The sequence below is a fragment of the Acanthochromis polyacanthus genome, chromosome 23, assembly GCF_021347895.1.
Source record: "Acanthochromis polyacanthus isolate Apoly-LR-REF ecotype Palm Island chromosome 23, KAUST_Apoly_ChrSc, whole genome shotgun sequence".
NCBI lineage: Eukaryota > Metazoa > Chordata > Actinopteri > Pomacentridae > Acanthochromis > Acanthochromis polyacanthus.
Window position 1 is genome coordinate 2,180,313 of NC_067135.1, and position 15,738 is coordinate 2,196,050.

Below are 15,738 nucleotides of genomic sequence, written 5' to 3' on the forward strand. Positions count from 1 at the left end.
GTTTTAATCTTGTAGTTTAAAGCTATAACAATGAATGAGCTTCATTTGTCAAAGTTTAATAAGATTTTAGTTCATTCTTATTGATTTTAATGCAAAAAATGCAATTTATAGCAGCTTTACACAACAATATCTCATTTTAAAGAGCAAAAATGGCATTTTTAAAAAGTTTTTATCTTGTAGTTTGGATCTATAACAACAAACGAGCTTCATTTATCAAAGTTTATTAAGATTTTAGTTCATTCTTATTGATTTTAATGCAAAAAAAATCAGATTTTCTGGAAGCAAAAATGTCACTTAAAGGTTTTAGTCTTTATTTGAGTCTATTACAATTAGGAATGAATGAATTAGATGTTATAATAATGCTTTAATAATGTTTTAGAACTTTAAAAACACACAAAAACAAACATTTCACCAAAAAAGACAGTTGTGAGGAATAACGTCCTGGAGCCATTTTCATTTTTGTTTGGTAAATATTCATGTAATATCTGTGCAACATTTCTGTCACTGAAATAAGAAATGCTCTTTTATGATGCATTTTTGCTTTGCTTTTTTTTAAAAAAAAAATCTGTTTTGATCCCCAAATTTCTTTCCCTGTGGACCAGAGCATCAAAAGTTTAGAAGATATTAAAGTTCAGCTTTAGTTTACTTTGATTTTTGATGCAAACAAACAATAATAGTCTCAATAATCTTCTAGTTTAAAGCTTTAATAATGATCTAAGCAGTGAATAATCAAGTTAGAATCACATTTAGAGTTTAAGTATTCGATATTTGATTGAATTCAGTTCATTTTCTTTCACCTCTGATGAAAAACGCAGACTGTTGCAGCTTTCTGTTGGAATAATTAATTCTGGGGAGGAACGACGAGGAAACACTTGATGTTGATGTTGTTGATTTGTGATCCGTGAACGATTTTTAATCTTCTCTCCATCTGAACCCTCCAGTCTCTGAGGCTGATGCTGCACCGGGCCTCAGAGGGCGGAGTCAGCAGCCCGTTGCTACGGCGAGCCAGAGGAGACAAACAGGTGGAGTACCTGGACCTGGACCTGCACACGGGCCGCTCAGCACCCAGCAGACAGGTAGCAGCCCAGAACCACAGAGCAGCCCAGAACCACGTTTTACACACTTCTGGAGCTCCAACAATCACCAATATGACAATGATTGGCCACCAGAGGGCGCTATTTTACAAGTTTTATCCACAAACTTGCACAAAATGACGTTAATCATATGAAAAATGATTCAAGCTTGGTAAGAATGACTAAAACCTGTCACAAATGACACAAAAATATCTGAAAATTTACTTCAAATGTGACCTTAATGAGTCAAAATTTGCCCAGAATGATTAAAACCTGTTCAAAATGACACAAAACATGCTGAAATTAATAATAATTGCTCAAAAATTACTCAAAATCTGTTTAAAATGATGTAAAAAACATTCAAAATGACTCCAGACCTCCCAAATTCAACAGACTTCCTCAAAGTTATTCAAATCTGTTCAAAATTACTTGAAATTTGTCCTGAATGACTCAAAGGTAGTACAGTAGTAATAGCAGGAGTAATAATATGAATTCAGAAGTGTGAGGATTCTTTCTGCTTTTCCAGATAAAAACAGTAATTTGTGCTTCTTTTTTTTCCATTTAAATGTTTTCCAGTAGGTTGTTTGTGAGTTCTGAGTGTAAAAACTTGTTTCCCTGTGAGCAGAAACGCTGCACGGCTGAAGGAGGAGTCGGCGGCAGCGACTCCTCTGGAGCCGGCGAGGAGCGTGCACGAGGCGAGCGTGCACGTGTGGACTATGTGGTGGTGGATCCCAAACGGACCAAAGCTCTGAGGAACACCAGGGAGGCCTGGCATGACGGGAGGATGTCCACAGAGAAGGACAAGAGCTAGCACACAGGAAGTAATAGATTACTGCAGACATTACTTCAGACACAGAGTAAGGACACAGGAAGTAATAGATTACTGCTGACATTACTACAGACAGAGCTAGCACACAGGAAGTAATAGATTACTGCTGACATTACTACAGACACAGAGCAAGGACACAGGAAGTAATAGATTACTGCTGATATTACTTCAGACGCAGAGCAAGGACACAGGAAGTAATAGATTACTGCTGACATTACTACAGACAGAGCTAGCACACAGGAAGTAATAGATTACTGCTGATATTACTTCAGACGCAGAGCTAGGACACAGAAAGTAATAGATTACTGCTGACATTACTACAGACACAGAGCAAGGACACAGGAAGTAATAGATTACTGCTGACATTACTACAGACAGAGCAAGGACACAGGAAGTAATAGATTACTGCTGACATTACTACAGACACAGAGCAAGCACACAGGAAGTAATAGATTACTGCTGACATTACTACAGACACAGAGCAAGCACACAGGAAGTAATAGATTACTGCTGACATTACTACAGACACAGAGTAAGGACACAGGAAGTAATAGATTACTGCTGACATTACTACAGACACAGAGCAAGCACACAGGAAGTAATAGATTACTGCTGACATTACTACAGACACAGAGCAAGGACACAGGAAGTAATAGATTACTGCTGACATTACTACAGACACAGAGTAAGGACACAGGAAGTAATAGATTACTGCTGACATTACTACAGACAGAGCAAGGACACAGGAAGTAATAGATTACTGCTGATATTACTACAGACACAGAGTAAGGACACAGGAAGTAATAGATTACTGCTGACATTACTACAGACACAGAGCAAGGACACAGGAAGTAATAGATTACTGCTGACATTACTACAGACACAGAGCAAGGACACAGGAAGTAATAGATTACTGCTGACATTACTACAGACACAGAGCAAGGACACAGGAAGTAATAGATTACTGCTGACATTACTACAGACACAGAGCAAGCACACAGGAAGTAATAGATTACTGCTGACATTACTACAGACACAGAGCAAGGACACAGGAAGTAATAGATTACTGCTGACATTACTACAGACACAGAGCAAGGACACAGGAAGTAATAGATTACTGCTGACATTACTACAGACACAGAGCAAGGACACAGGAAGTAATAGATTACTGCTGACATTACTACAGACACAGAGCAAGCACACAGGAAGTAATAGATTACTGCTGACATTACTACAGACACAGAGTAAGGATACAGGAAGTAATAGATTACTGCTGACATTACTACAGACACAGAGCAAGCACACAGGAAGTAATAGATTACTGCTGACATTACTACAGACACAGAGTAAGGACACAGGAAGTAATAGATTACTGCTGACATTACTACAGACACAGAGTAAGGACACAGGAAGTAATAGATTACTGCTGACATTACTACAGACACAGAGTAAGGATACAGGAAGTAATAGATTACTGCTGACATTACTACAGACAGAGCAAGGACACAGGAAGTAATAGATTACTGCTGACATTACTACAGACAGAGCAAGGACACAGGAAGTAATAGATTACTGCTGACATTACTACAGACACAGAGTAAGGACACAGGAAGTAATAGATTACTGCTGACATTACTACAGACACAGAGCAAGGACACAGGAAGTAATAGATTACTGCTGACATTACTACAGACACAGAGTAAGGATACAGGAAGTAATAGATTACTGCTGACATTACTACAGACACAGAGCAAGGATACAGGAAGTAATAGATTACTGCTGACATTACTACAGACACAGAGCAAGGACACAGGAAGTAATAGATTACTGCTGACATTACTACAGACACAGAGCAAGGACACAGGAAGTAATAGATTACTGCTGACATTACTACAGACACAGAGTAAGGATACAGGAAGTAATAGATTACTGCTGACATTACTACAGACAGAACTAGAATGACGGGTTTCTGAGCTGCTACTGATTTAAAATATTCAATAAAAACATTTTCATTTAGAAAGATAAATATTAAACAAATATAATGATATTTTCTGTTTATGTTCCATGGAAATATTGAGTTAAAGTCATTTAATTATCATAAATATTGAGTTAAAATTATTAAATTAACATAAACATTGAATTAAATTCACAGATATTTAGTTAAAGGTTGATGCTACAGATACGGACCCGTTAAGGTCACTGAAGAGCTGGCGCCGGTTAACTACTATTTGCTGCACATTACAGGCAGTTTATATGAATGACGTTGACGGCGAACATTGTATAATTTAACCAAAAATACACCGTCTCCTCTCACACTTTATTACCAAGCCGGCTCATTAATATTTATGTCAGTCGGATTACCAGCCAATCACAAAGCGCGTTCATCAGCCGACTCATTAATATTCATGTACGTCTCATTAATATTTATGATAAGGGAAAGTGCCGTATCCGTAGGCCACAGGCTACGGGTACGGGTCCGTATCTGTAGACACTACCTTAGTTAAAGTCAGTAAATTCATAAAAGTATTCACTTAAAATAAAAAAATTCACATAAATATTGAGTTAAAGTAATTTAATTATCATAAATATTGAGTTAAAATTATTAAATTAACATAAACATTGAATTAAATTCACAGATATTTAGTTAAAGTCAGTAAATTCATAAAAGTATTCACTTAAAATAAAAAAATTCACATAAATATTGAGTTAAAACAATTAAATTCATAGAGATGTTGAGGTAAATTAATTCAGTTCAAAAGAAATATTCACTTAAAGTAATTACATTTACGGAAATGTTGAGTTAAATTCACAGAACTACTGAGTTAAATCAGTTAAATTCCCACAAATGTTAACTAACTTATTCAAAAATGACACAGATATCAGGTTGAAATAGTTAAATTCACAGGAAATACGGTAAAAACTATCAAAATCATTGATTCTAAGCTTCCCACAAATTTAAAAAACATCCCTTTGAAGTTGTTAAACTGGCATTGTTCTGACAGTTCATTGTTGATCTATTGTTGATTTATTGTTGATTTATTGATCCATTGATCAGTAGCAGCTTCTAAACCCTTCACTTAAACGTGTTGCTGCTGATTTAAACTCAGAGTCTGATGATAAAATCAGACAGAAAAGACTCTCAGATTAAAATAAACATTTATTGTCTTCATTGCGCTGCACAGAAAGAATCAGTCCATGCAGGAAGGATTCGTATGTTTGGAAAACACGTAGAAGTCTAGTTTGACCTCAAGGTTGTGATTCCTGCTGAAACAGAGAAAAGAATCAGGATGAATCTAATCATCAATAAATCACAGAATCATAAGAATTCTCCACACAAATCAGATCTATCCACAGGATGGACGAAATCTGTTCAGTAATGTGATGAAATAAAATAAACAACAAAATAAACACGACACTTCAATCTGATCTCTGCTACTGGGTTTTCATTCTCCCATGAAATAAGAGCAAAGGCGAGACAAAAACGGTGCAAAGAAGAGATGAAAACGGTGCAAAGAAGAGATGAAAACGGTGCAAAGAAGAGACGAAAACGGTGCAAAGACGAGACGGAAACGGTGCAAAGACGAGACGAAAACGGTGCAAAGACGAGACGGAAACGGTGCAAAGACGAGACGGAAACGGTGCAAAGACGAGGTAAAAGTGGTGCAAAGACGAGATGGAAACGGTGCAAAGACGAGATGGAAACGGTGCAAAGACGAGATGGAAACGGTGCAAAGACGAGATGGAAACGGTGCAAAGACGAGATGGAAACGGTGCAAAGACGAGATGAAAACGGTGCAAAGACGAGATGGAAACGGTGCAAAGACGAGATGAAAATGGTGCAAAGATAAGATTAAAAAACGGTGCAAAGATTCCCTCCTCCCTGCATGTTTTCATGCGTCCTCACACCGTCTCACCTGTAGATGCTGTTGTCATGGCGACCAGCTCCAAACAACAACATGCAGTGAAGGTAAACAGAAGAATCATTAAATAAAACCGTTTATTGAGAAGGTGTGTCCAACCGTTGGACCGCTGCTGTAATTACTGAGGTTAAAATTCTTCAGAAGCATGAATGAATGTGACTTTGTTGTGGTGAAGTTCATTCTGGCAGACGACTGATTTCCATCCCTGCAGTCAGAGGAACACACCTGAGCAGTTGTTCCTGCATGTGAGACGTCCATCCTCTGCAGCTGATCTGCTGTCTGACTCACTGATGGCTCCTGAGTGTCCCCCAGTGTTTTTGTTGTTGTTGTTTAGTCACCATGGCAACCAGGTGTGAGGCGGTTCTTATAAATTGACCTGCTTCTCTGAAACTGAACCAATGTGAGGACGACTCTGGAGGAAAGGGCTTCAGTTTGGAGGCTGGTTGGTGAGTTTTACACAGCTTCTGCAGACAGATGTTCAGATTTAAATCCGTCACACACAGACTCATTAACGCTCGATCAGATCCTCCAAACCGCAGAATAAGCAGAGAAATGAACACAAACCAGACCGGCTGGATTCTGTAGTTTTCCTCTTGGCAGGTGATGCGACTGTTTTTCCCCTGAGTGAATCTTCTGCTGCTGGAAACTGAAAGTACCTGCGAAGCTGGAAATTTACATCCTTCGACAGCCGCCTTGTTTCCTCATTCACATGTGAGATCGAAGGCGATAAGGCGAAGCAAACGTCAGAGAGAGATAAGAATCACTGAGCTGTGACGTTAAACACTTGACCCGGAATCATCGGAGCACTGAAAGGTAAAAAGAAATGACACAAAAATGATTAAAAATGTACCTGAAAGGTGTTCAAAGTGAATCAAATGTGTCCTAAATGAGTCAAAATTTGCCCAGAATGATTAAAACTTGTACAAAATGGCACAAAGCAATGTTGAAATGAGGAATAATTTGTCAAAAATTACTCAAAATCTGTCCAGAATGACTCAAAAATGATTGAAAATGGCTAAAATCTGTGCAAAATAGCATCATTAATATTAAAAATTATTTGTGAATTATTCAAATCTGTTCAAAATTACTGGAAATTTGTCCAGAATGACTCAAAAATAGTAAGAAAAACATTATATTTTTAACAGAATTTGCTGAGTATAAATGATTGATTTTGGTAAATTTTAATTCTGACGTGTAAAATAAGTAATCAAACATGAAAAGAAAAATGATTTTAGTTGATATTTCACAGCTGACTGAGCAGAAAAACTCAAATATTGGTAGAAAATACAACAGAGTTCTCCAAGTATGACTAAGAATATATAAATTCTTAAATATTGGCGTTTTTTTTCTTAATTTCAAGCAACAAAAATGGTCTGAATGTAGATAGAAAGCATCTAAAATATCTATGAAAATGAAGTTTTTCCACAAATCCTCATGAATTACTTTTAAATGTTGTGTTTATGATCATGGTTATGCATGTGGGGCGGACTGAGTGAAACACGTGTTCTGTTGCTAGGAAACACATAGCGATGACATCATCTGACAAACCGGTTTCCCGATGAGAGTCGGTGAGAAATCAAACACGACAACTCAAAGAATTAAGACGTCTGAGGGACTCGCTTTGACAGAACGCTGCCGTGAGTTCAACAGGTGGATCAGAGCTCACCTGGACTCCTAACAGCCAATCAGAGGCTCCGACATAAACAGCAGAGCAGCACTTGGTACTTTCCATTGTTGTTTCTCTGACAGCGAGGAGATGATCTGCAGGATTCTGCTGCTGCTCAGCTTCAGCTCCAGCGTCTCTGGTCAGTTTGTTCCTTCATATTTACCAACATTTTCTCCATTCAGCCTAAAATAGACTGTTAGAAACGTGTCTTCATTGTCTGTTTTTATCTTTACTGATGCAGCAACTTTAGTTTATTTCACCTCCTGCTGTCTCGTCTGAAAAAAAGTCCAAAAATTCAGCAAAAAATATTCCCCAAATTTCAGAAAATTTGCAAAATCTTCAGGAAGAAAATTCCGACAATTCCATAAAAGTTTCCCTTCAAAAATTTATTTTAAAAATCCCCCAAATTTGCCATGAACATTCTTGTAAATATTTTCAAATAATGAATAAAAATCTTCCAAAAAATCCTAAAAAAAATAAAAGTGATTCCATATAGATCACTAAAACTTTTAATATTTTCTTTAAGAACATTCACATAAAAATCAACCAAAATCCAGCGAAATTCGCTGGATTTTGGTTGATTTTTATGTGAATGTTCTTAAAGAAACATTTTTAACACCAAAAAATGTTCCAAAATCTCCCAAAACTGTTGAAAATGTGGACAATAGAAGCTTCACTGTGAAAATATTTTTTTTTCCACATTTTCAAACTTTAAAACGGGTTCTACCTTCATACTGTGAATGTTTTCAGAGCTGCAGACCCTTGAAGTGCTTAGAGGTGGGTCCAGATTTAGATGAATTCAACATTTCATGTCTTTTTTTCTGCCTTTTTAAAAAGTAAAAGCACTCTTCAAAGTTCCCTCCAGTGACAAACATTTCAAGCTAGCTAGCTGATGCTACACTTAATATAGCACAACACTGTTAGCGTAGCATTAAATCAGCTAGTTAGCGTGGTAGATTCAGATTCAGGAAACTTTGTTTGTCCCCAGGGGGCAATTAAAAAGGCACGTAAAGCAGTCAGTGCAACAATGACATAATAAGAAACAGGGATAAATATGGTATATTGCTGAAAACCGTTTACAGCTTTCCCAGGGTAAAATAGTACTAAAACAGTTATTAGCTTTTATAAAGTTGACTGTCATTTCTACTGCTGCTTACCTGTCATGGTATTGCATTTGACTGTATAATTTATTGTGACATGTTCCAACCATTGATGACTCAGTGAACCGTCCAGCTGCTAAACATCAGTTAGCATGTTAGCATGAAAGCGGCTGTATGTGATCAGAGCGCTGGGAGGGTCTGATTTTACTGATAAATGTCAGCTCATGGGAACACGAGGCTTCTGGAATGTGATGCTTAAATATGAGTCACGCTGAGTTAACTGTGTTCATGACTCGCTGTGGCAATAAAAAGCTCTCAGGGCAGCGTTTCCTCAACCGTTCTTCATTCATACTTTAACCAGGATTATTAGACGGCTGGAAGTGCGACTGCAGCACGTCCTCCTCATGCTTTTGCAGAATCTGAACATGCATCCTCCTCAGAGAAAAGTTGTGACGTCCAGCGATAGAAACAAATGTTTATTTCACTGTTTGCTGCATTGTGACATCCAGAGCTTCAGTAGCGTGTCCCTCTGTCCTCCCAGGAGTCCTGTCCTTTAACAAGTCCTTACAGTATGAGGCTGAGGAGAGCAGCAACGTCACCGTGGAGTGGAGCTTCACCTCCACAGCCGGCCTCAGCATCTCCTCCCTGAAGATCCACTGTGTGCTGCTCCCTGACCTGCAGGTGTTTTATCACCTGGACAACAGCACTGAGGAGCCTCAGAACCAGCGGTTTGCTGGACGGGTCCAATGTGACAGAGAGGCTCTGACTGCAGGACGAGTCCGGCTGCTTCTGTCCAGGACCAGGACCGACGACTCGGGTCGGTACCTGTGCAGGATGGTCACCGGGTTAGGCAAGGAGGTCAGAGAGTTCTGGCTCAACGTCACCGGTACGTTCACAGTCTGACACAAAACAACCACAAAGAGACACAAAACTACCACAAAGAGGCACAAAACAAACACAAAAAAAACATAAATTTTAACCACAAAGACACAAAACAACCACAAAGAGGCACAAAACCACAACAAAGAGACACAGAAAGACACAAAATAACAAAAAATGACAAAAACAGACACAAAACAACCACAAAACACATAAATTAATCACAAATAGACACAAAACAACCACAAAATGACACAAAACAACCACAAAAAGACACAAACAGACAAAAAACAACCACAAAACAAACACAAAAGACACAAAACAACCACAAAAAGACACAAAACAAACACAAAGCAAACATAAATTTTAACCACAAAGAGACAAAACAACCACAAAGAAACACAAAACAACTACAAAATGACACGAGAAACAAAACAACCACAAAACACATAAACTAATCACGAATAGACACAAAACAACCACAAAAAACACAAAGAGACAAAAAATGATGACAAAAGCATGGAGACACAAACATTTTAATCTCTAAACTTCCACATTAGAAAAGCTTCAGTAAATTTCCAAGCACAGCTGGGAGTTTTTTTTTGATCTGATGTGACGTCAGGGCTCAGAGTCAGGAAGTGAAAGTTGGACTGAAGGTTCTCAGGGTCAAACGTGACAATCAGCATTTCAGAAAGGATGCTAGGAGCTTCAGCTGTGAGCAAACACTTCCTGCTCAGGTAAATGACTCACCTGTGTGCTCCACAGCTGCTCCTGTCAGAACCACACCTTCTACGGAGACGCCAGAACCTGGCAGGGCGGTCAGACCCTTGCTGCTGGTTGCCGTGGCAGCAGGGATGGTGGTTCTGTTGACCCCCTGCTGCCTGGTCCTCCACAGGCATCCCACCTGAGTCTAACGAGGATCTGGCGCCCCCTAGCTGCTCCAAAGGGAACCTGCAGGTGAGCTCACACCTGGCTCTGCTGCAGAAGCTTCAGCGCAGAGTTCTGGTTCTGGACCGACCCGGTTCCGTGGTGGCAGGACCTCGGCGTTCTGGTTTACCCGCCTGGAGGAGCTGTTGAAGCTCAGGTGATCACAGATGTTGTCGCTGATGTTTCAAAGTGGACTTTAAATGTGACTGTTTTCACTAAATCTGTTCCTGATTCTCTTCGGTTTACGTTTTCCAGATGTGGGTTTTCATGTGCTGCTGACATGAACGCTGCAGGAACCGTTCTGTGGTCTTCATGTCAGTGGATCATAGGCTGTAAATACATAAAGTCTTCACCTGAATAATCAGCGCTGACTTTATGTTTTGAAATATTTATACTGTCTGTTGATAAATGTACTTTTTTATTTTAAATATTAAATAAATGCTTTTATTGTGAGTAGTGCTTTTATTTTCAGGCTTTTATTCTCTTTTAACACTGCAGTAAGAAGACCAAGCAGATTTACAGGAGGATTTGTTTTGATAGTTGTCTTTTGTTGGTGCATAAATAAAAAACAGAGTTGGTTTTTGGAGTGTGTCACCTGCAGTGGATGTGAAACTTTTAACCAGAACTCACATGTGTCTGCCTCCTCTTCACTCCAGTCATTTTTGATGCATTTTAACACAACTTTATTTGTCATTTTAGAGATTTTTAAGTCATTTTGGACAAGAACTGAACAATTTTTGAGAAGTTTTTGTTATGTTAGACAAATTTTGAGTAATTTTACAAGATTTTTTCACAGAATATGAAGAGTTCATTTGCAAAAACAGAAAACAACATTTTGATAAATTTTCAGAAAACGTTTTTATTGTTTACTTGAGGTAATATCAATCAAACTGAAGTTGAGTGGATTTTACTCAGTAGAAAAATGCATGAGAAAACAGAGAAAAAATAAATTATTAGTGTTATTATTATTATCGCAAGTAAACAATAAAAAAATGAGTTTTCTGAAAACGGAGTTACCTGTTTTTGCAAATGAACTCTTCATATGTTTTTTTGTCTTTTCATAAACCAGAGAGATCATGGGGGGAAAAAACAACTTTCAAACCATTCATTCTTCATTTAAAGCAGATGGTTAACTGTGAGGAACAATTTCATTTTCATACACGAATATTTAATTGTTTTGTTGTTACTAAACTCTGAGTATCATTTGAGTCTTGCTGTCGGGACGAACGTCCAGGTTTTGGTGATCAAAATATGGCCATCCTAGTTTCAGTTCAGCTTCTGTTTCAGGAAGTGGTTGAGCTTCCGTCAGCTCAGAGTCACATCAGGTCAAACGAGAATCTGTCAGCAGGAATTAACAGTTTCACTTTTGTTTGAAGTCACACCTAAAAGCACAAAAATCTCATAAATACAATGTTACTTATTGGCCAACTCTGTTTAAATGAGATTCTGTGCAGCAAAGAAAATGCAAATAAACTCTAAAGTGAGCAGAACTGAGAGGACTGAGGAGTGGAAATGAGCTGAACCTGCTGGGAGGACGGTGAAATGAGGATAAAGGTGAGGAATCTTTTTAGAGAAGTGATGAACTGCTGAGCGTGACGTCGTTTGTCATGCTATCTGTTAGTTTACCGCTTCATTCTGGATCTTTGTAGTCCAGCAGACATTTGTATCATCGGGACACAAACAAGGAAATCTGCTGCTTCACACGGTAACATTTTACATTTTTTAACTGTAATTTTTAAACAATTCATTGGTTTTTTACTGATTGTCCCTGTTTGGTTAAACTACAGAAAATAACCAGTAAAATCACAGGGAAAAAATATTTTTTCTTGATAGTTGCTGTAAAAAAAGAAAAGAAAAAAGAGCATAAAAAACTGTAAAAATCTGGCAATAATATCTGAAAAAAATCAGAATTAAAAATGAACTCGCACACAAATGATAAAATGTGAAAAAACAAACGATTCTTTATGAAAAATACTGATTTTAATGTTGACATTATCTACAGTTTTGGATTGTTTTTTTCCCTTATTTTTTTATTTTATTTTACTGGATATTATCAGTGAAATCTGTCAAAGAGGAGTTTTTAAAAGATGTTTACCATTTTTAATTCTGTTAGATCTTATTTTTCTTTCAAATAACAGCAAATATTTGTAAAATAATGACATTTTCTATTTCAGTTTTGTTTTTAGTAGCTTTAAATACTGTAAAAACTCATTTTATGGTCACACATAGTAAAGAATAACAGATTTTTTTTATTTACATTTTTACATCAACAAGTAAATTAATATTTTTTCTGTGGTTTTACTAAATGTCAATAATTAACCCAAAGAGGAAAAACATAGAAAATAACAAACTGAATTTTTTAATTTATTTCCTACTCATTTTACTCTCATTGTTTACCAGATGTGTGCTTATGTTTTCATTTTTTCCTCATTTTTTTCCTCCAGTCTGCTGAAGAAGGGAGGAACTTGTGGTTTCCGTGCCACCTTCAGTCTTGAATAACAACCAGGAAGGTAGCACTGAAACGCTACTCAGCACTTCAGAGCTCGTTTCCCTGAGCTGAGCTGAGCTAATCAAGCATTTATCGTCTGCTGATCGACCTTATTGATCTCCTGCAGGAACAGTAAAGGACTGAGAAAAGGGAAGTGAATTCCTCCTGCAACGCTCCACAGCGACCTGCAGGTTTGTTCTTCTAACACTGACTTTTTGCTCATTTTCTGCATCACTTTTATGTTCAAAATGTCTTTATGTGAAGTAAAGTAGAAAATCTTTGCAATCATTTTCAGGAAAATTGGGCATAATTCATTTTTAAGCTGATGTTTTACAGATTTTTCCTGCTTTTGGTAAATGATTGGTGATTAAATTGATTTTGCACATGTGATTGTTGAAGTTTCACACTTAGTCCTTGGAGTTTTTCTGTAGTGGGATGGTTATTGGTATTCTGGCTTACACCCTGTGCCAAATTATTAGGCAAGTAGGTTTTTTGTCCAAAACACAGTCTTAAAAATAAGTCTGGGCCTTCCCACTTTTAAATAGTCTTCTCCTAAACTAACTTTGTATTTGTCAGACATCATTTCAAATTATATTACATTTAAAGCAAGAAAATCACCACGTGTCAAAAGTGCATGTGCCAAATTATTAGGTCAGTTTTAGCTTTCATCTAAATGGGACAAAAAAAAACGGACTTTACGGCTACAGAAAAGAGCCAAATAGTTCAGTTGCTGTCAGAGAAATTTACTCCCAATACTCCTGCTTCTCGCTTAATTCTTCTCAGATCCTTTGATGGTAACATTCTTCTTTTCTTTTCAACTTGCCTTTTCTGCCATCTTGACTGTTTTTGATATACTTTTTGATGGTCCTAGTATCTCTTCCCAATTTCTTGGCAATTTTATTGGGCCCACCCTGGGATTCAAACCAGGGATCTTCTTGCTGCAAGGCAAAAGTGCTAACCACTACGCCGCTGAGCAGCCCCTAATGTTAGTCATATTAGTATTAAACATATTCCACTGGAAGCTCCGTTCCTCAGATGTTGGCAGTGTATGAAGACTAAGCAGCCTAAAGTTTCCACCATATCTGAATGTCCTTCAGTGCTACGGTTAAAGCTAATGCTAATGTTAGCCAAATTAGCCACACAATGCGCTAACACGATGGATTTTCCATGAATAAGAACTCCTGGTTAGATTCAAGTTCAGTTTTATAAATGTATCATATAATTGTGGACACTTTCAGTTGTTTACAGATGTTTTTATGTCCAACAGCTGCTGATCAGCCTCAACTAGTAAACCCAGACAGTGGAAGCTGGACCAGTTTACCAATTGGACTGTCAGTAATTGCATTAGTTTTACTGATTCTGTTTGGTGTCTGGATGCAAAAAAATAGATCAAATCTGATGTCGAGATGCTTGCAAAGTCTAAACAACAGAACCTACGGGACTCAGTCTGAAGAAACTGGACTTCAGACCTTTATGGTGACCTCAGCAGCCTCCAGTCCATCCTCAAGGACTTCAGGGGTTTAAGTTTACAGTGTTGGAGAGCGTCACTTTATGCTAATATATACTAAGCTTTAATGTGAATGTTAATCTCGTTACTAACCTGTTATCTATCTATCTATCTATCTATCTGTCTGTCTGTCTGTCTGTCTAATCTATCTTCAAAACTGTGAAAATAATAGCAGATATGTGTAAAACCCTCATTTTTTGCTGATTTAAATACAGTAAAACTGTACTTTTTGGTCACACATTGTAGAAGAACAATTACTGTTTGTAAAAAAACAAGATTTTTGATTTAATAGATATTATTTGTAATTTAACAACAGGTCAAATCTTCAATAAGCTAGTTAAAAACTGTTAAAAATAATAGACTTTCTGACCATTTTACTCATGAACTTTATACTTCCAGTTGAATAAACTATTCTGTCCTCAACGTGTCTGTGGAGTTTTATTTCTGAACATACTGAAGCTTGAAAATGTCTTCACAGGTTTTTTTGAGGCTGAAACTAGAAAACTTTCCAGGTATGATGATGGATATTAATCCCAAAATTCAGTTAAAATATTTGAGTGAACTGAGTTTTGGGCTCTGTGTGACTCAGAGTGCAGGATTAGAAACTGTGATGGTTTTCTAGAAAAGTCTATTTTAGGGGGAACTCCAGACTTATTTGGTGTTTTAAAAATATCTTGAATCATTCTTTCCTCCTAGTTTTCATAAATTTCCACAACAACTGCATGTTTTAGTGTTTTCTACATGGATTATTTGAATTTTCATGGGTGGGTGTAAAATGTCCTGTTCTGGAATCACCCTCATCAACTACCACGTGTGTTTCTGTGTGACTGTGACAAACCAGAAGTTCAAGCCTTCAGTGATCCTCCACAGCAGCAGGGGGCGCTGTGACTCCATGAAGACTGTGGAGGAGCAGCTTCCACCTGCTGAAGGAGACTCACCTGGAAGCTGGAAGGAACCAACCAGCTTCAACTGTCTGTTGGAGAGGAACCACCATGAGCTGGATGAAGGTTCTGGTCCAGACTGATCTGGTCCAGACCAGTTTGTGGTTCAGATAAGTCTGATTTATTTCTTTTCAAACTTCCAAACTGAGACTCTGCTGAGTTTTTCCTCCAGAACACGACCCAGCAGCTGATCTCAGACCAGAGTTCTTGTTTCCATGTTTAACCGTATCGAACAAAACAGTTAAAAACTCTAAAGTGACACTAATTTGTTCATTTTTTACCCTGAAGACCAGCTTCTGTTTCTTGTTAAATGCATGTTTAGAGTATCAGTCGTCTGCATAAATGAACACATTTAGAGGGTAAATCAGTCGTAACAGACCACTTTGTTCTTGTGAAATATGATTTTTT

General features: G+C 37.7%; 1 protein-coding gene across 2 annotated transcripts in view; it reads left to right on the forward strand.

The window, feature by feature from the left end:
* LOC110968242 (GRB2-associated-binding protein 1-like) overlaps window positions 1–5,328 on the forward strand; it is a 44,330-nt gene extending 39,002 nt beyond the window's left edge. For both annotated transcript variants that reach the window (XM_051943641.1, XM_051943642.1), the window contains 2 exons: window positions 942–1,076; window positions 1,699–5,328. In XM_051943641.1, the coding sequence (XP_051799601.1) occupies window positions 942–1,076; window positions 1,699–1,884 (321 nt within the window). In that variant the 3' untranslated portion in view covers window positions 1,885–5,328. The remainder of the gene's footprint in view (window positions 1–941; window positions 1,077–1,698) is intronic.
* The last annotated feature ends 10,410 nt before the right edge of the window (window positions 5,329–15,738 follow it).